Raw genomic sequence first — 19,704 nt, 5'->3', positions numbered from 1 at the left:
TTGATTCTCTTAAATACCTGCATTCGCCATCTCTTCGAGCCCTCTCATTCTGCTCCCTTTCTTCATCTGACATCATTATGCCCCAACTCGTGTGACTGTTGCCCTTCTCCACGTCATCAAGATCCAATCTGTTTAAAGACAATGTTCTGTACTCATCTTTTATGACGTCACCTAACCTACCTTCAGTTTCTCTTAATAGGGATCCTTCTGCGTTCTCTTGGGTTTTATGCTGGTGTTTATCCCTTATTTGCTTATATAAATTCCCAAGTCTTTGTGCTATGTCTTCTGTGTCCTGGCCATCAGCCCCTGCCGATCTTGGCATTCCTTGCAGATCCCTACAGGGCTGTTGTGACCCCCTCTCTTCCTCCAACAGTTCTCGTGCATCAATCAGCACTATGCTCCTATGACATAAATATTCTATCTCGTCATCTGTTAATCCCCTACTTCTATTCATTTCTTCTTCTCATCTCCCTCAATTCCTAGTCCTCTCACCTTCTTTGTAACCTAAGTACTTTCATTCTTTGGGCTTCTATCTCTTCTCGTTTCTTCTCTTCTAATCTTTCTTTTCTTTCCTTGCCTCATATCTTCTGCGTTCTTCCCTTCAATTGCATTCTTTAGCCCTCTCTTCTTTGTATGCTCTATCCTCTTGCTTCTCTTTCATTTCCTGCTCTTCTCTCTCCTCTCTTTCTCAAACCCCTTCAATGGTCTTATCGTCTAGCTTAAGTAATATTATTCCTCCCATCCATTCATTCTGTGCTATTGTTATTCCTCTAGCTTCATCCTTTATTTCTTTCTCTTTCCCTGCTTCTTCCTCTAGCTTCATTTGTCTGTCTCGTCTGTCCTTTCTCTCATCATGCTGTTTGCTTTCATTGCATGTTGATATATCTTTGCGTTTTCTGCTTTTACTTTCTTCCACATTATCCTTGCTCTGCTACAACCGGGGTGCATTCGTTGAATTAATATACCCCGCTGCGCTTTTAATTCCTTTAAAGGGCAAAATCCCTTCTCCTCTGAATCTGCCCTCTTATCTTCAGGAGGAGAAAGGGGAGCCGAAGGTGTTTTATCCTCCCTTTTATGCTGATTAAACATCCACTCCCTCTCGACTGGATCTTCATTCTCACTATGGTACATCTTCCATAATTCTAAATGGGCAGCCTTTTCTGTAACTTTTCCCCCTTTTAAGTGGCATGCAAATATGTTGTCATATGTCGTAATATGGTTTTTGACAGTGAACCCTCCTGAGGCAATGGAATGAGTGTTTTATTAGTTGTGCGTCAGACCCATTCCAAATGATATTTCCTCATCTTCGCTGTATATCTTGGCAATGTCTTACACAGATGAAATAGAGGTGTGTCCCCCATGACAACGAATCATTTTTGAACGTCAATACATACCCGTTATTTTATTATATTCTTTATTTTATCAAATATACCACTCCGATCAATTGGCGCAGGCACCATCAATCACTGTTTATTATCCCAAAAATAAATATTTTATCTACTTATATTTTTACTTAAAAATCTATACACTGATGTTCTGTTTGCTCCTTCGTTTACACTTTGAATTGAGTTTTTTTTATCTTGTTCTTTTATTATTAGCATTTTAAGAGTCTCTTCTTTATATAGAAACAGCTGCCCACTTCTCCACGCATGCCATCGCATGGATCAAATCATTCCTAACCGGTAGAACTATGAGAGTCTTCTCTGCTTCTGCTGCTGCCGACCCTGTATCCATCACATGTGGAGTCCCACAAGGTTCTTGTGTCTCCCCCACTATGTACAACATCTTCACGAAGCCCTTGTTCGATGATCTAGATAATCTGGGTGTCACCTACACTAACTATGCGGATGACACTCAGATTCTCATACCACTTTCAGGGGACTATGAACAAGATTTGGCCTTGGTGAACAAGATTTATCTCATCATTCAGGCATGGATGGCCACCCACGGGCTGTGCCTGAATGATGACAAAACGGAACTCATCATACTGGGGAACACACAAAACATCAAAAGATTAAAAGAAGAATACTCCTCCTTCGTCATAGACGGTAACACTATCAAGGTGGCAAAAGAGGTAAAAACACTAGGGTTTTACCTTGATTCCCACCTCTCCCTAACCAAACAGGTGAGCGCAATGGCATCCAGTACCGCATATACCTGCAAGCTGATCAGAGCCGCAAAACCATACCTATCTACTGCCAACTGCCTAACCCTTGCCCGAGCATTAGTGCTGTCGAAATTGGACTATTGCAACGCACTATATATAGGGGCCAACAAACACACGTTGCAAAAGATTCAAACACTACAGAACAATGCTCTTAGAGCTGCCCTAGGAATTCCAAGAAGGGAGCATATTTCTGAAGCTAGAAGACAATCCAATTGGCTCTCCACAGCGGACAAAATCAAACTTAAGACAGCTTCTCTAACCTTCAAAAGTATTAACCATCTAGCACCCAAATACCTAGCTGCTAGATTCAACAGAAAAATCTCCACTAGACCCACCAGAGAAGCATACTCCAACCAGTTAGTGATACCCCCATTTAAACTAAGTACGGCCGGAGGAAACAGCTTCCCGGTCAAAGCTGCCCAGCTTTGGAACTCCCTCCCGCCCGGCCTGAGATCGCCCCAATCCTACGCTCTCTTCAGATCCAACTGTATCAATTGGATCAAAGAAAATGACCGATAGTCCTGCCCTACACCAACATAACCACTGTTCTACAAACGTACTATGTACATAATTATATACTCTCTATCTTCCTACTGCATATTTCCTGTATATATTATGTTATATGTATATATTATGGCCTGCATTATGTAATTTCTACCATGTATAACCACTACTTGTAATCATGTGTAACCTGTAAAGCTTAAAGTATCCTTGAACAACGCGCCCGGTTACCCTCGGGTCTGGCGCGCGCTATAAATAATAAAACAAACAAACAAACAAATATATTAATTTCCATTGATTTTTTTTCCTTCCCGATATACGTCAATCTCTTGGTCCAAATGTTCACCAATCTCCTTAATTCTTTTACTATCATTTTATATTCATTAGTCTACACAAAACAAAAGATTTATATTAACATTTTTTACTGCATACTCCTTCCTTTACTATTTTACTAAATGTATCCCTTCTCCGTTTCACTCAGTTTTGGATTTTGATAAGCACTCTTGTATTTGTATTTGTATTTATTTAGTTTTCATATAGCGGTTTACACCAAAGCGCTGTACATAAGAACAGAACAGTACATTTAAAATGGAAAAATAATAGTAAACTCAGCAGAGTTCTGTGTTTACATTAACCTTCTTAACCAGTAGAAGAAGATAAGATCTCAAAGAGACCTGTAAAGTAGGATACAGAGAAATGGAGCGAAGAGCGAGTGGGAGAGCATTCCAGTGTAAAGGTGCAAGAAGAAAAAAAGAACGAAAATGAGACACAGGGAGGGCGAGGAACGATAAGAAGGAAATGGGAAGAAGAGCAGAGTGAGTGAGAAGGAGTATACAATGAGATAAGAGAGGAGAGATATGGGGGTGCAAGGCCATGGAGAGATTTAAAAACTAAACACAGAAAATTTAATTTAAACAGTGATGAAAAGAAAGCCATCCCAGGTCAACCAGAGTGGACAAAATAGAGTCACGAGGAGCAAGGAGGCATAGAACCCGAATAGAGGCATTAAATACAGATTTCAGAGGAGCTAGACGAGATAAAGGAAGTCCAAAGAGGGTAGAAGAACAATAGAAGAGCCGCAAAAAGATTAAGGCAGACACCAAGAGTTGAGTGACCTTAAAAGTCATGAAAGGATGGGCTTTCCCAATATTGTGCAAGTGGAATCGACAGGAACGGGCAGTCAGCGAGATGTGATGACTAAAGGAGGGATCTGAGTCTAAATAAAAGCCCAGATTACGGGCCGTAGAAGTAGGTAACTGCGCTGGAGGAAATTATATGAATGGGAGAAGGGGAGGTGGAATGGTGGTTGAAGGAAAGAAAATAGCCTCATTTCATCAGCATTGAGTGCCAAGAAGTGGTCCATGATCCAAGATTTAATAGCAAGGAGACAGGCGCTGAGCTTACGGTTCATACCATCAGTGAAGTGCGGCAAAGATAGAAAGAGTTGAGTGTCATCAGCGTAGAAATGGTGGGATAGACTAAAAGAAGAAATGACACCAGCAAATGAGTAGGTAAAGAGAGAACAGAGGAAAGGACCAAGAACAGATCCTTGAGGAACACCATAGATAAGCAGAAACATTTTGGAGGAAGCCCTGGCACAAGAGACTGGGAAAGTCCTCTGGGACAGGTATGACGCGAACCACAAGATAGATAGAACCAGAAAAAGCAAAAGAAGAGAGGGCAGACAATAGAAGCGTGTAGTCAACAGTGTCGAAAGCTGCAGAAAGATCCAGAAGAATGAGAAGAGAGAATTGGTTAGAGTGACGTGCAGAGTGTAGGGAGTCCAGAACAGAAAGGAGAGCAGTTTCTGTGGAATAGCCAGGACGGAAACCAGACTGAAAAAAAGGAAGAATGGAGTTACAAGAGACAAAAGTGGAAACCTGAAAATAAACAATGCATTCAAGAATTCTAGGGAGATATGTTAAGAGCAAAAGGGGGTGGAAATTAGAAGCAGAGGATACATCAGCAGAAGGTTTCTTCAGAATCGGAATGATAGTGGCGTGCTTAAACGAGGATGGAAGGATAGAAGAGGATAGACAGGAGTTTAACAGAATTGTAAGGTAAGGGACGAGTAAACGGTAGACTGTAGAAATAAGTGTGGATGGAATGGAGTCCGTTGTGGAGGAGGTGGGGTGAGCTTGAGCAAGGAGGAGAGAGGTCTCCTTATTAGTAATAGGGGCGAACTCAGCAAAGATCTCCCGGGGAGATACCAAAGAAGTAGAAGGAGCCAAAGGAGCTGATTGCATGATAGAAGATTCAATAGCAGATCGAAACTAAGAGACCTTAGAGGTCAAAAAAACGGCAAGGCCAGAAGCAGAAAGGGTGGTGTTGATTGGGTGATCGGGTGTAGGGAGAGAAAGGAGATGGGAAAGGGTTTGAAAGAGCCATCTAGGATGAGAAGACTTTGGGCCTCATTACGACCCAGGCGCTAATGGGTTAACGGCGCCGTAAAAGGCTGCAGCGCCGTTAACCTATTAGCGCCTAATTACGAGGTCCCTTTGCGGGACCCGACCTTAACGGCTGGTTTTACCAGCCATTAAAGTAAGGACCCGCAAAGGGACCTTGGTGCTAAGTACGGTGCCGCAATTTGCGGCACCGTACTTAGCGCCTTCCCCATTCCCATTGAGCCCTATGGGGCAAAAATGGGAATGGGGAAGGGCCCATGGTGAATGGGGAATTACCGCCCCACCAACCTTGGAATGGGGGGGTAATTCCGCCATTCACCATGGCGGACCCCGGCATGGACCATGGTGCTAATAGCACCATGGTTTAGCGCCGGGGTCGTAATGAGGCCCTGTGAGTGTAAAAGGTCAGAAAAATAAGTTTGTTTGGCAGAGTGGAGACAGTTGTAGTACAGAGCATGGTAAGAAGCATAGGAAGTGTAGTTTCCTACAGTTTTTAGCTTCAACCAGCATCTTTCTAGTCACCGGAGAACACGTTGCATGGCACGGAGGTGAGAAAGCCATGGTTGAGGGGTTTTTGTGTGAAATAAAAAGTTGAGGAGTGATAAGAGTGAGTCGAGAGACAAGGAGAGCGAGGGAGAAAGAACAGAATCAGCCTCATCAGCTGTCAGAGCGGAAAAGAAGGCATAGGAAACAAGATTAAGAGTGCAGGTAGAAATAGAGTATGTACTATTGATGTTGCGCAGATCGCGCTGAGAGTAAGAAGAAGAAATTGGGAGAGAAGAAGTACGAGAAGGAGACGGTAGAATGACAGAAACCGAGAGAAGATGGTGGTCTGACAAATAGACTGGGAGTGAAGATACAGGAGATGTAACAAGAAAAGAAGTAAATATAAGATCTAAGCAAGAACTGGAGATATGCAAAGGGGGAGTGGAAAGAGGAACCAGAAAGTGAGAATCAAGAATAGAGAGAAATAGAAGAGCCGAGTTTGTTGTTAAGAGATGAAGGTTGAAATCCCCAAGAACTATAAGAGGAATAGTAGTAGGAAGCAAACAGGGCATCAATGTCCACACAAATGAGGCTATAGGTCCAGGTAGGCAGTAGGTCAGTAAAAATGAGATAGAGAAAGTAGAAGAATGAGTGGTGAAAATAGAGTACGAGAATTCAAAGGAAGAAAAGTAGGGTAAAGCCAATGTGTGGGGAGTGAGAGTAAAGGAAGAGTGATATAAAATACTAGTGCCTCTACCACAGGAAGAGAGATGCAGTGTATGGCAAAAGGAAGTAATAGAGGTAGAGAATGATGCAGGTATAGTAGTATCAATAGTAGGAATCCAAGTTTCAGTATACAAAGGAACTGGAGATTTAAACGTAGAAACATGTCAAGTACAGAAGAGGATTTGTTCCAAAATGATCTAGCGTTCCACAGTCCAAGATTAAGTGGCATAGCTTTAGAAATACAAAGGGGATAAGTCAGGTTAGCAAGGTTCCGGGTTAATGTGAGATGCCGGAGATCTGCAGAGTGTGGTGGCATCTTGTGCACTAGAATCAGGGTGCCCAACAATACTGCAAAGAAGTATAATGAAGAACCAAACACAGATATAGTGCCAGAGTAACCAGCAGATGGATGAGCAGGGTGTGCTGGCAATGTGGAGTCCGGCAAAAAAGTCGCTACCTGCAGCGCAACAGATGAGCAGGCATATCGGGATGATGATGAGACATGTCCCTCTGCGGACAGCCGCAGGCAGCGAGGTCTCGACTTGGCCTGACTTCGCCTGTGCTTCGCCCAGGGCCGAAGTGATGTAGTTCCCAGGTCGTGTAGATTGACTGAAGCTGAAGGTGGGCAAGAACCCAGGCGTTGATTGGCAATGGGTGTCTCTTGTTGCATTGTTGGAGGAGTGGGCGGGCAAAGTAAAACAAACACTGAACAACAAGCCTGCAGATCTCAGTATGCAAGCAGCACACGCCCTCACAACGAGGCTGTACGTAGATGGACAGCAGACCAGATCGGTCCAACAGCTGAAGATAATGAGTGCGTACTCCGCAGACAGCGAGGTCTCGACTTGTCCTGACTTCAACTGGGCTTCGCCCAGGGCGGTAGTGATGTAGTTCTCAGGTCATTTAGCATTGGCTGAAGCTGAAGGTGCGTGAGAACCCAAGCATTGCTTGGCAACGGGGTTGCTTGTTGCGGGCGGGCAAAGTGACACATAGACTGATCAACTAGCCTGCAGATGTCAGTATGCAAGCAGCACACACCCTCACAACCAGACAGCACATATATGGACAGCAGACCAGACCCCTTCTGCGGGCCTTGCCTCAGGAATCCTTAACACCCCTATTTAGAGCCTTTACATTAGTGCATATCCTTCTGCCCCCTTGGAACCAGGAATCGAGGTATCTACTTCTTCTCTTTATAATCTCCCCAAAATATCCTGTTAGTTTTATAGGTATTATTTACAACACAATCCCTCAAATTATTTTTGCCACCTTCGTTGTTCTACTTACATCCGTGACTCAGCTGCAGTCCCTCGGCATCGATTCTCCTTCAACCGACCAGTTTGCCTTCCATCGACGGGGCACCTGCGGAGACTGGACAGGAATTTCATTGAAGGGGGGCCTGGCAACCAAATCTTCGTGCACGTGACTTTGTGCGCCAATCTTCACAGAAAGCTCCACGGTCTTCTGGCTAATGGCAGGAGCAGCCAAGCATCCGGAGGTCTGGATCTGGTCTAGGTCGATTAGACCGCAACTACCTGCACCGCTACCTAAATGTGCTACCACCTTGAAGCCTCTTTTGTGCTGGATGGAATTACAAATATTGATCTCAGACCAAATAATCGGACAGACTCAAAGAATATGGTAAAGTACTACTTTATTCTCATTTAATAAAGCCGGGAGAACTGACAAGAATCGGACAGATGCATGCACACTCACAACTAACCTATATGTCATTCTATGTGGCAAAATACAAAACCTATTGAGGGAAGGGATTGGTTAAGGGAATATATCTACTTATAGAACATATAAGGATTAGTGCATCATTGGCTACCCCTTATCTGTAGGGCACATCTTGAACTACCTCTAAATACCTACAGTACTGATATAAGACAAAATAGCAGTGGATTGGTCTATGTTTGAATCCCGTCAGAGTACTCCACATTTCCCCAATTAGTCCATCATTTCTCATCGGTAGGCTGTAAGCAAAAGTCTTCCTTTGGTAGTTGACCTTGTTGACTGTTCAATGGCCTGGAACCTTCAAGGGAGTGTGAGCACACCACTATCTTTGTCTGAGGCAAGTCACGTGTTAGCAGACCATGAATTTTTCCATTTCATTCTCTTGTTTGCTGCTATTTGATATAATTATGCTGGGCTTCTAGAGACTTGCTCAATCTATCTCATATGAACTTTATACACTTTTAATTGACTAGCAGTTTGGCTCTTGCAGATGTTTCCTTCAATCTATGAGGAATGTCCCACATTCAAAGCTTATCCATGTAACTCCCTTCGTGCTCTGTGCTTATTCCTCAAAATAGCATCCTTAGGGGGGCGTGGCCAACATGCAAGCGCAGAGGACGTGAGCTCCGTGAGCTCCTCTTGCCGCCGACAACATCCTGAGGAAATTATCCTGTTTGGTGGGGCGACACGATTTGCAACTTCAGGATTAGCTGCATGAATGCCAGAAGAAGCGCCGTGTGCATTCTCACCCTAAGAACCCTGCTCTGGGCGAAGGAGAACGGCAGAGAAGATTCGGCGCGCAGGGCGCGAATAGCTGACTTCAAAATGGCCGCCGCGGCCCGATCCCTGTGTTAGACCGAACTCCTGAAGGGGGAGGAACCCTCGGCTGCCTAGCCCGGAGCGGTGTGCCATGCTGTGTCCCGACACCCGGTCGCTGGGAAAAGGAGAGTTGTGAGACTGTCGGAGCTGTCCCCGAGAGCGAAGGGACCCGGTGGCGCCTTGTGAGCGGGAAGGACGCTCGACTGACGGAGGTCGGGCTGTCCGCACGCACCGGCGAGGAAGACCCACGGGGCTAGATCACACGAGAAGCTAGAACAGGCACCTTCTGGCTGGTCTCCTGCACACAGGCACCCCAGCAACCGGTGCTTACGTAACTTGGAGGGCTAATCACTGCGGACAATTGGCGGCCCTGGTCCAGGATGGCCTGCGGTGCCCGGTGACGCCGTACGTAGGGGACCCCGCGTGAGGAGTGTGCCTGCATCGGAAAGCGCCCTCTGGAGCAGCAAGCAAGTAAGTGGGACTTTCCCACCCCAACCACCCCATCTATCCCGGGGAGCGCCTGGGGTCTCGCAAGCCAACAAAGGGGAAGGGACTACACCGAGTACTCTCCGCCGGACCCCCGGGGCACTGGCCCTTCCCTGCGGAGCCACGGAACAGAGCATAACTGGGGTAAGAATCACCGAGGTGAAGCACACCGCCGGCGCCCTGCCCCGCCAGGTTTTCGCCGTTGGGCCTAGTGGGAGACGCGGTCTTCGACGCACGGCACGATGGGGAAGGACAGGCAGAGAAAAGCATCTACCCAAAGCAGTATGGATCAGTTTGCGATAGCCACGGCCCCGGCTCCCGCGGCGTCAACAACACGAGCGCTCCCTCAACCAGAGGATGAACCTCTCTCACTGCGGGACATTATGGCGGCTATTGCTAGCTCGCGCTCCTCCATGGAGATTAAGATGGATAGTATAGCAGCAGATGTCTCCTTCCTGCGGCACGACCTACAAAAGTTAACTTCCAGAACGAGTGAGGCCGAGCACCGGATCTCAACAGTAGAAGATAACGTCACTGGGATCAACAGGCAGATGTCCCAGGCACTGGCCCGCCTGAAGTCCCTAGAGGCCAAGGTCGATGAGGGGGAGGGAAGGTCTCGTCGCAATAATGTTCGCATCCTCGGCCTCCCCGAGGGGGAAGAGGGGCAGTGCATGGAACTGTTTCTAGAACAATGGCTCACTGACATTTTCGAACCCTACTCTTTCTCAAAGTTTTTCTCGGTAGAGAGGGCACACAGAATGCCCTCGGGCAGACCGATACCGGGCACTCCGCCCCGAACAATAATTGCCAGGCTGCTGAACTATCGTGACAGAGATGCACTCCTGCAATTGTCCCGCTCCCAAGGGTCGATTACACATAATGGGTCGCGAATAGCCTTTTTCCCAGACTACACCCGAGAGGTGCAACGCGCAAGGCAATCCTTCGAGCCTCTCAAAAGACAGTTGGCGCAGTTGAAGGTGAAATACGGCCTTCTCTTTCCGGCCCAACTAAAGATTCACCATAAGGGGACGACAGTGCATTTTACAGACCCACAGGAAGCCTGGAAATGGGCCGAGGCACACATTGAAGGGGATTGGTCCACGAGACCACGACGACAGAGGGGCAGGGTCCGACCCGGGTCACGGCAAATCTCCCCGAGGAGAGCTCCGGAACGAGGGGAGCAGGAAGCTCCGGAGCAACAAGCAGAGCAGGACGCACACTGAAAACGCTCAAAGCCGGCAGCGAAGAGAAAGAGCGTTCAAACGCAGCATACGACTGAGCCACGGGAGACACCCCACCATACAAAACACCAACATACGGCACAAGAAGGAGAGCCCCCCTGGGTAGGTCCCTTCTTGGAGTTTCTCTTAAACTTAAAGTCAAGCCACACCCGCGTTACAGGTAGACACCTGTACCGTTAAGGTAGTTTGTTTCATGTGAGTTGTCCAGTTGACAACTTGGTTTCTCATGTTCGGGCGACAGATGCTTCTAGTTGGGAGGAGTATAGGGTGGGTAGTTATGGGTTTGTTACGTTTAGTTATGAATGGGGCCAGACAAGCAGGGGAGATACGAAAGTTCAAGATAGGGGCAGCACTAAACAAACACACGGAATCCCGGCGCCAGGCGTCGCCACCAGTGGCATATACCTTCTCGTCTACAAATAGTCATGGCCTCCAATAGCTTTGGGACCAGCAAGACCAAGTCACTTAACCTCATGACCTGGAACGTCAACGGACTCGGCAATGTAATCAAACGCCGACTGGTAGGGCAATACTTGAAAAGGCACACGCCAGATATAGTTTTTCTGGTAGAAACACACCTCGCAGGCACAGAATGCTCTTTTTTCAAACGCACTGACTACAGACTTGCACTCCATGCGGGCTTCACAATGGGTTCACGAGGTGTCCTGATCCTGATACATAAAAACCTCCCCTTCCATCTGAATACGGTGACTCAAGACACCGGAGGCAGGTACATACACACGACAGGCACGCTCTGGGGAAACTCCATCACATTGCTCGCTGCCTACGCACCACCAACTTTGCTAACACCACTACTCACCGACATTTCCCCCATGATTACGGAGGATAACTCCGACATCACGATACTTGGAGGTGACTTTAATGAAGTCATGAACCCAACCCTAGACCGCTCACACTTACGCAATAGAAACCCTGAGACACGTACCAAACTCGCCACGTTCACGAACGCCCTAGGCTTGTGTGACGTGTGGAGAGAGCTCCACCCCGACTCCAGGGAATATTCCTTCCACTCTGGGGCGCATGCCTCGCTCTCCAGACTGGATTATTTCTTCATTCCTTCAACAGACCTTCATAGAGCACAAGAAGCTTACCTATTACCCAGGGGAATCTCTGACCACTCCCCAGTGGTGCTGAAAATTATGACCTCTAGACCGACACCCCCGCCAAGTTGGCGCCTGAATAATTATTATTTGGGAAACCCAGACCTGGTAGAAAAACTCCAAGGGGCGACCGAAACGTATTTTGAGCTAAACACGGAGTCTGCAGCAGATCCAGGGTTACTGTGGGAGGCATATAAAGTAGTTCTAAGGGGGGAACTCATTTCATGGACTTCCGCACATAAGAAGAAACACCTCCTCAAAGTACACGAGGCAGAACAACAAGTTAAATTGGCAGAGGAAGCCCACATTGCCCAGGACACGCCTGAGACGAACCGAGCCCTACTCCGAGCACAGAAGCTGCTCCAGAACACAGCACTTGACAACGCCAAACAAGCACACACAGCAATGAGGGCACGTGTTTATGAAACAGGCGATAAAGCTGGCAAATTGCTAGCGTGGCTGGAGCGTAAGGAGCAGGGGAGCAGGCACGTGCATCAGTTACAGGGGGGGAGTGCAGGGCCACTATTATCGGATCAAGCCATTTCACAAGGGTTCGCTGACTACTACGCTGATCTCTACAAAGAGCCCACAACCTGCATGAACACGTCAATAATAGATGAAATTAACCTTCCCACTTTGGACGAGACCCAACAAGAACTATTGGACAGGGATATAACGGAAGAGGAAGTGGCTTGTGCGATGTCCGCCCTCCAATCTGGCAAATCCCCAGGCCCAAATGGCTTTCCGATCGAACTATGGCGGAAGGTGGGGACCAACGTAATTGCCCCACATCTCCTGAGAATGTACCAGCATGCAAAAGAACGGGGTACTCTATCCCCAGACCTGAGAGAAGCCACGATAATAGTATTGCCCAAACCGGACAAGCCCCCGGACAGCTGCAATTCGTACCGGCCAATTTCACTCATAAACAGCGAAGCGAAAATTCTAGCTAAGCTGCTAGCGGACCGTTTACAGCAGGTGATAACAGCGCTGATCCATCCGGACCAGTGTGGGTTCATGCCCCAGAGATCGACGCGCATGAACCTCCACAGACTGCATGCGGCACTGGAAAAAACTGACAGCATTCAAGGGCCGCTGGCCTTACTATCAATCGACTTTGAGAAGGCCTTCGATTCAGTGAGATGGGAGGCCATCTGGGACATAATGAGACGCATGGGGTTTGGAGAAAACTTCATGAGCTGGGTGCAGTTGCTGTACAGCGGGCCGGTGGCCAGGACTAAGGTTAACGGTTGGCAATCTGATCCGTTTAGTCTGGGCAGAGGCACAAGACAGGGCTGCCCCCTGTCAGCAATGATCTTCGCAATAGCCATAGAACCCTTGGCTATCCTCCTACGTGAAACGCTGCTCTGGGAAGGGTTCCGCTGGTCGGAGACATGGGAAGACAGAGTATCTCTCTATGCGGATGACCTGCTGATATATTTGAAAGACCCGTGCAACTCCTGCCACCGCGTCACACAGATGTTGAAGGAATACGGAGACTTCAGTGGCTTGCGGGTAAACTGGTCAAAATCCACCCTTTTTCCCATCAGCAACGTGGCAGCTGCTAGCCCCGCGGATTGCCCTTACCAGGTCGTGACAGATCAGATTAAATACCTGGGGGTAATCATCACGAAGAACCTGATGGACTACACATCGCTGAACCTACACCCGGTTGTGACAAGGTTTGCGGAGGACACTCGCCACTGGTCTTCCCTGCCACTAACGCTGATGGGCAGAGCAGCCCTATTCAAGATGATTGCACTCCCAAAGTTTCTGTACATCTTGCAAAACGCTCCACTACACATCCCACACCAGGAATTCCTGAAGATAGACCGCATCCTCAGAAAGCTGTTGTGGAGCGGGGGTCATCCGCGGATTGCCCTCTCTACCCTGCAAAGGTCCATCTGGGAAGGGGGGATTGGGCTGCCCAGACTGCAAACTTATTACTGGGCCAGCCAGATGGCGGTGGTGAACGACGTGCTCCATGGGGACAGGAATTTGCCGCACATCAAAAGGATCAACTCCCAGAGTGGAGCTGCCCCCTTGGAACTTCTGTATCGCGGCCGGGGCCGCAGACCAGCTCTAGATATGGACACTAGCATCACAAGCATCTGGTCGGAAGCGCATCGCCACATAGGATGGGACGCGAAACTGACTCTAGCCCAACCTCTGTGGCACAACAAATTTCTCCCCGAAATGTTAAAACTCCCCAAATGGCACGCATGGGCCAGTAGAGGTATCACCAAAATTGGAGACGTAATAAGGGAGGAGACACTGGTCACATTTGAAACACTATGTTCTGAATTCGCCCTCCCTCCTTCTGAGGAATACCACTATACCCAACTGAAACACGCACTGCACGTCCACCGTCACACCATCAGCGATATCCCGGAATGCACCCCGATAGAACGAAACATTGTCCAAGACCGTATACAGCGCAAAGTCACCTCAACCATGTACAACGTGATCACATCCTTTGCTACGCCTGAATTGCTCAGCCTGAAAGCCAGATGGGAGCGCGACGTGGGCTCGCTCCAACCTGAGGACTGGACAGAAGCACTGATGTATCCCCGGGAAGTGGCCATCTCATCGAGACTCCGGCTGGTGCAACTTAAAATCCTACACCGCATCTACTATCCCAGAGTGGCACTTTTCCGCTGGGGCAGAATCCCGGACGCGCGTTGCCTACGCTGTAAACGGGAAGAGGGCACCTTCTTCCACATTATATGGGAATGTGACAAAATACAGCAATTTTGGAGGAAATGCTGTGACAAGCTATCCAGAGCCATGGGCAAACCAGTGCAAAGGGGACCAAAACAACTCCTGTTAGGGATCTCCGACGAAAGTGATCTGACCCGCTACGAGAAATTGCTCTGGTCGACCGCAACAGCAGTCCTCAGAAGGAACATTGCGCAGCTATGGGGATCCGAGAGAACACCCTGTTATGACCAGTGGGTCACAGATGTGGACATTTGCGTGATAATGGAACGCAGGGTGTATGCTGCAAGGGGGTGCCCGCAGAAAGCAGACAAGATATGGCAGAGATGGGAAGAGGATGACTGAGTCCCAGACGAGATGTAACGAGTGTAACGAGTGTAACGAGACATATCGGCGGGCGACGCCAGGCTAGCGAACCTGGAACGCACAAACTGCCTCACGAGCCTCCTCACCGCAGAATTGATGACCCCGAGAATTAAAGCCCCATTCTTTGTTTTCTTTGCTTTCTTTTCCTTTTCCCTTTCCCTGGAGCTATTTAGCCCCTCTCCTCCCCCCCCCTCCCCCTTCTTTGTTATGATGGGATACTTGTAATGTTATATGCATGTTTTCAAAACCAAATAAAGTTTTTGATTAAAAAAAATAGCATCCTTAGTTCTGGGCCAACCTTGACTCATCATTGGTTCTGCAAACAGAACTATTCTTCTGCGTCTCCTGATTCTGCAGCCTTGGTTTGTCTATTTTCATATGGTTTCAGCAAAGATTCATATATCTTGTTTATGACAACACTCTGCCCTCATCAGATTTCAGTTAATGTTCCATGATATCCATAGGTGCGTGCTGACATCCTTCCATGTGGCATCCTTGCATTGGCTCAAAGTGAGGGTACATTCTGTATGGCTGTCTGAGTGCATAGAGTCTCTCATACCCTCAATGCACTATGGGAACATTACAGGGGGTCCCATTTACTGCTCTTCCCCGACTATTCCAGTATGACGGTGGTGAGGGGGTGGAAACTAGTGAGAAAGTGTCTAACTGCTCCTCTACAATAACACAACATAACAGAACTTAGCGTAAGAGGTACGGGTGCCTGGTGTACACATCATGTGTTACACATACAAGATCATGTCCTTGTGGGGGTGACGAAGTTCACAGCCCTAGGAAGATAAGGTTTGGGAGAATCCAGAACCTGAAGTGCTTGTTGGAGCCTGACCTGAATAATTGAACCTTACTGTGAACCTTTACAATCGTAACAAGTGTTTTGCAGGTCCCATGGCCATGACACACACATCAAGCAGGAGGGTGGAACAACAGGATTGGCCCATGCAGTCCCAGATTTTCTATTCAGTGTGATAGGGTGTGGTAATGGTGGGAAACTGTGATAGAACAAGGGAGGGGGGGTGCATACTTAAACTATATAATACCGGAGTGCAGGGGTGCTGAAATAGAGGATTGACAAAAGTGCCTCCACCCAACCTTTTGATTAGGGAATGACTGAGAAACCGGAAATATGCCATGTGGTTTTTCTCTTTCTGTGAACATGCACTAGTTGAATTATGCGCCAAATAACAGGTAAAGTCAATGCGTGTCAACAAAATCAGGTCCTAGGGAAATGAAAAAACCTGAAAACGTACCACAGGACCGCAACACCATAAGCAGATCACTGTATCGAAGTAGAACTTGCGCACCAGCAGAGGGGAGGGGGCTGATGGGGCTATAACCCCAGGTATTTCAGTTGTAGCCCCCGATAGAAGCTCAGGGTCCCGACAGTCCCGACATTAGCGTAGGCTCAGACCTTTTCCAGACCTAGCAACACCCCTGCGCACCAGTGTCCTGCAATGTCCACCTACCGGGAGGCTGACACATGTTCTGTGCACTGTAGAACACGTCTGGCGGCTCAGACAGTCTCTCTCAATACATGCTCCTAGAATGTTCCACCCTGTGATTCTGTGCAATGAATAAGGCTAAGCACGCAGCTGAAAGAGTGAAACGCAGCCCGTCACACTGGACTCCAAAGTATTATTGTACAAGGGTATTGAGAGCGGAAAAAATGAAGGCCGACTGTGGGGTACAAGGGCACTTATGACAGGTGCAAACAGCTGTGTTGGGTGCGGTTAAGCAGGTGTGAGCCGCAGTGAAAACAGAGGGCCTTTCCAAGCTCTGAGACATGATTCCGATCGATGGTCATGGCAAAGGGGAACAATAGGAACAAGTGAGAGTAACCAACGACTACAGTCCATGGAAACCTGGGAAAACAGCAGTGCTACTACAGGGAACGATGCGTACAGCTTTATGAAAAACTCAGGGCCTGTGGAATATTTGATAGGGCCCATAGGCTCTATTGGCACTGCACAGCACCAGGGGTGTTGCTAGGTCTGGAAAAGATCAGGGGCTAAGCTAATGTTGGCACTGTCGGGACTCGGCCTAGCTAGCCTTTTAGTTGTAGGCCCTGAGCTTCTATCCGGGGCTACAACCAAAAGATCCAGGGCTATGGTCTCCCAGCCACCCCTCAGCAACGCCTCTTCACAGCAGAACAGGACTGCAGAATCCTCCACTCTGTTGATGCTAGTCCTCTTCGGTGTGGGTGCTCCTGAGCCCCGAGTCGCATTTGTGGCCCACAAGGATTATTTACTTTCTGATCATAAAATAACCATGCAATTCAGGTACACCGCAGGTAAGCGCAACATCGTGCCAGCAAGCTGCAGGATCACTCTTCCTTCGGGACTAGCTAGGACAATGGATCCCTTTGTCAGACAGGTGGGTCTGCCCGTGTTCTCTGTTCAGCTGCTGGAACCCCTCCCTTTGTAATGCAGCTAAGTGGAGCTTGAAGTTGAATCCAGAGGCGTTGCTAGAGGAGGGGCTGAGGGGGCTATAGCCCCGGGTCTTTTGGTTGTAGCCCAGATAGAAGCTCAGGGACTACAACCAAAAGGCTAGCTCGCCACGAGTCCCGACAGTCGTGACATTAGCGTAGCCCCAGATCTTTTCCAGACCTAGCAGCACCCCTGGCTTGAACCCTAATGAACGTGTCTGTATCATCACAGTACTTTTTCAAAATGTAAGTTTCCAGAACACTCCCAAAGTCCTAATAGAGCAGCCCTTTCATAGACCCCGCCCCCCCCCAACCCAGCTGCAATCCGAGACATAATCCGCTGCAACGAGGGAAAGATTCAGATTTGAGCAAACTATGTTATCTAACTTCTAGCTCTCATTTCACATTTCAAGACAGAGAATAAGGAAACACACGTCAATCATGTGGTATAGTACAGTTTTATATTTTAGCATTTAAATGAGCATGTTACTTACATGAAATTGCACCCATAATGGCTATGCATACACATTCTCCGCACTCTGGTAGTCAAAGATACACAAAGCGTAACATGTTGTGACATAATGAGAGCTTGATGGGGGCTTCGCCTGTATGGACGTGCAATATTTGGGCAATGGCAGCGGGACACCTGCATTTCACATGTCCACATTTGCAGGGGTTGCTAGTTTATTTCATCTTCCTGTGTGCCTAGAGGGCTGTGGTACATGTACACACTATTGTGTTGGTTAGCATCTTACTTACGTAGGTCCATAGTTGCAAACAACATAGGTGAATGTTCCGGGACAGCGGGACCCATTGAGATACCCACAGCCCAAGTACTGTGTCCTGGCCCAAACCAGCTACAAATGAAACAAACAACCATTGTCAGCAAACCCTGAAGCAACATGGATTCGATCAAGTTAGCATTCAAAAATCAGGCTCACCTGTGTGTAGTGTCCACACACTGGCCCGCTGCACTGACTGCTGGGGAAATTATACCAGGCGACCTCATCCCACCACGTCTTCAAAGGAATATTGGTCCGGGAATACAACTGAAACCAAAAACAAATACAAAAACACTCATGTGGTTTGATCTATGGTTTTTAGTTTTCTGGCATTTTTGGAGGTTTCTTTATTTTTATACTTTTTGGGATAACTTGAAATGCAGTGACCATATTTTAGCTACTTAGACCCTTAAGCATTTCTTGTTTCTCTATTAGAAAACCATATGTGTCTAGCATGGCTGGTGCTATTTCTAAGTATATTTTTTCTATAAAAATGCTCAATAAAAATATAACCAAGTACTAACAACTCAGAACCAAGTTGAAAAACATTTTGCAAAGTAGTATCTGTAGCCGCTGAATCCAATGTGTACTAGAACTTGACATTATGGTGCTAAGTGTCATTAAAGATGGTCCCAAATAATTACTCCAAAAAGCTGTGATGCGAGTGTCCTTGTCCTTCGAAATTCTTCATTTTACACCTGACCAACACGTGTGTGACGCCTTAACTGGCACTCTGCCAAGTATCACAGCAACTATGAAAGGAAACTCATTCAAACTTTCAGTTTCGACATATTCAAATTAAAGGCTTCTTCTGGTGTCACTATTAATTTAACAAATGAAGAAATGGAGCAGAGTGTGAACTTTCCGCTTTTGGGAATTCTGGGATTTAATACTTTTTTTTAAAGGCGATTCGACTTCATTTCTTTCAGGGTATGATAGCCGCAAAAATGCAAAAATTACCAGATCACAATTTGCAAATGAAACCATAAAGGGATCAAGATTCAAAAACAGAAAATAACTTCTAATAATCATCAGTGCGGGGCTGTCATGTATTTGTGGCTAATTTCTCCCTGTAAAAGGCACCAAGTTGATCTCCGGAGCCCCATTTATGAAAGTCCTTTCACTGCTTCTTGTACAGTTCACAAAAGTCCAGAAGTAAAGCCTAAAATGAACAGTATTTAAATACTGCGTCAGACTAATCTGCCATCTTTCTATATGTTTGTGATTACATTTCCTGTTGATTGATGCACATGACTAATTGTATCATTTAAAGATTGGAAGAGATGCGTCACGAACTGACTATTTCTCTCCTTTCAAATGACAAGTAAAAACAGACTCCCAATTTTAATGTACATATGTGTACACAAATAACCCATTACTAAATGGACCCCGAGCAAAAGATGGTAAACATGCAATAAAATCTTCATTGCCCTCTCTTTGAAAATCTAATACCCAGGGGTGGCTTGTCCATAATGGGCGAAGAGGCGCCAACACAGCAGAACCACCACCCATTGCGGAGGAGCCAAGCCAGCTCAATGAAAACACTGAGAGCTCCCTCAGCTGCTTCTTGCAGCTGAGCCATTGTTCCTGAGTCGTCTTAAACTGTCAAAGGGAAACACAGTTTCCCTTTGACAGTTCTTTTCCACAGCGTGCATGGCCAATGGACCATGCAAGGCCACAGGCCATCCATTCCTTGCATGGCCCATTGG

General features: G+C 47.2%; 1 protein-coding gene across 3 annotated transcripts in view; it reads right to left on the bottom strand.

Moving 5' to 3' along the window:
* The window catches only part of LOC138527863 (cysteine-rich venom protein pseudechetoxin-like), a 369,308-nt gene that overhangs the window by 88,614 nt on the left and 260,990 nt on the right, over positions 1–19,704 (bottom strand). For all 3 annotated transcript variants that reach the window (XM_069639201.1, XM_069639209.1, XM_069639192.1), the window contains 2 exons: positions 18,155–18,262; positions 17,973–18,070 (listed from right to left, as the gene is read on the bottom strand). In XM_069639201.1, coding sequence (XP_069495302.1) covers positions 17,973–18,070; positions 18,155–18,262 — 206 coding nt within the window. The remainder of the gene's footprint in view (positions 1–17,972; positions 18,071–18,154; positions 18,263–19,704) is intronic.

The sequence above is a fragment of the Ambystoma mexicanum genome, chromosome 1q (genome assembly GCF_040938575.1).
Source record: "Ambystoma mexicanum isolate Mex_15411 chromosome 1q, UKY_AmexF1_1, whole genome shotgun sequence".
Classification (NCBI taxonomy): domain Eukaryota; kingdom Metazoa; phylum Chordata; class Amphibia; order Caudata; family Ambystomatidae; genus Ambystoma; species Ambystoma mexicanum.
This window is presented reverse-complemented; position numbering and strand designations above follow the sequence as displayed.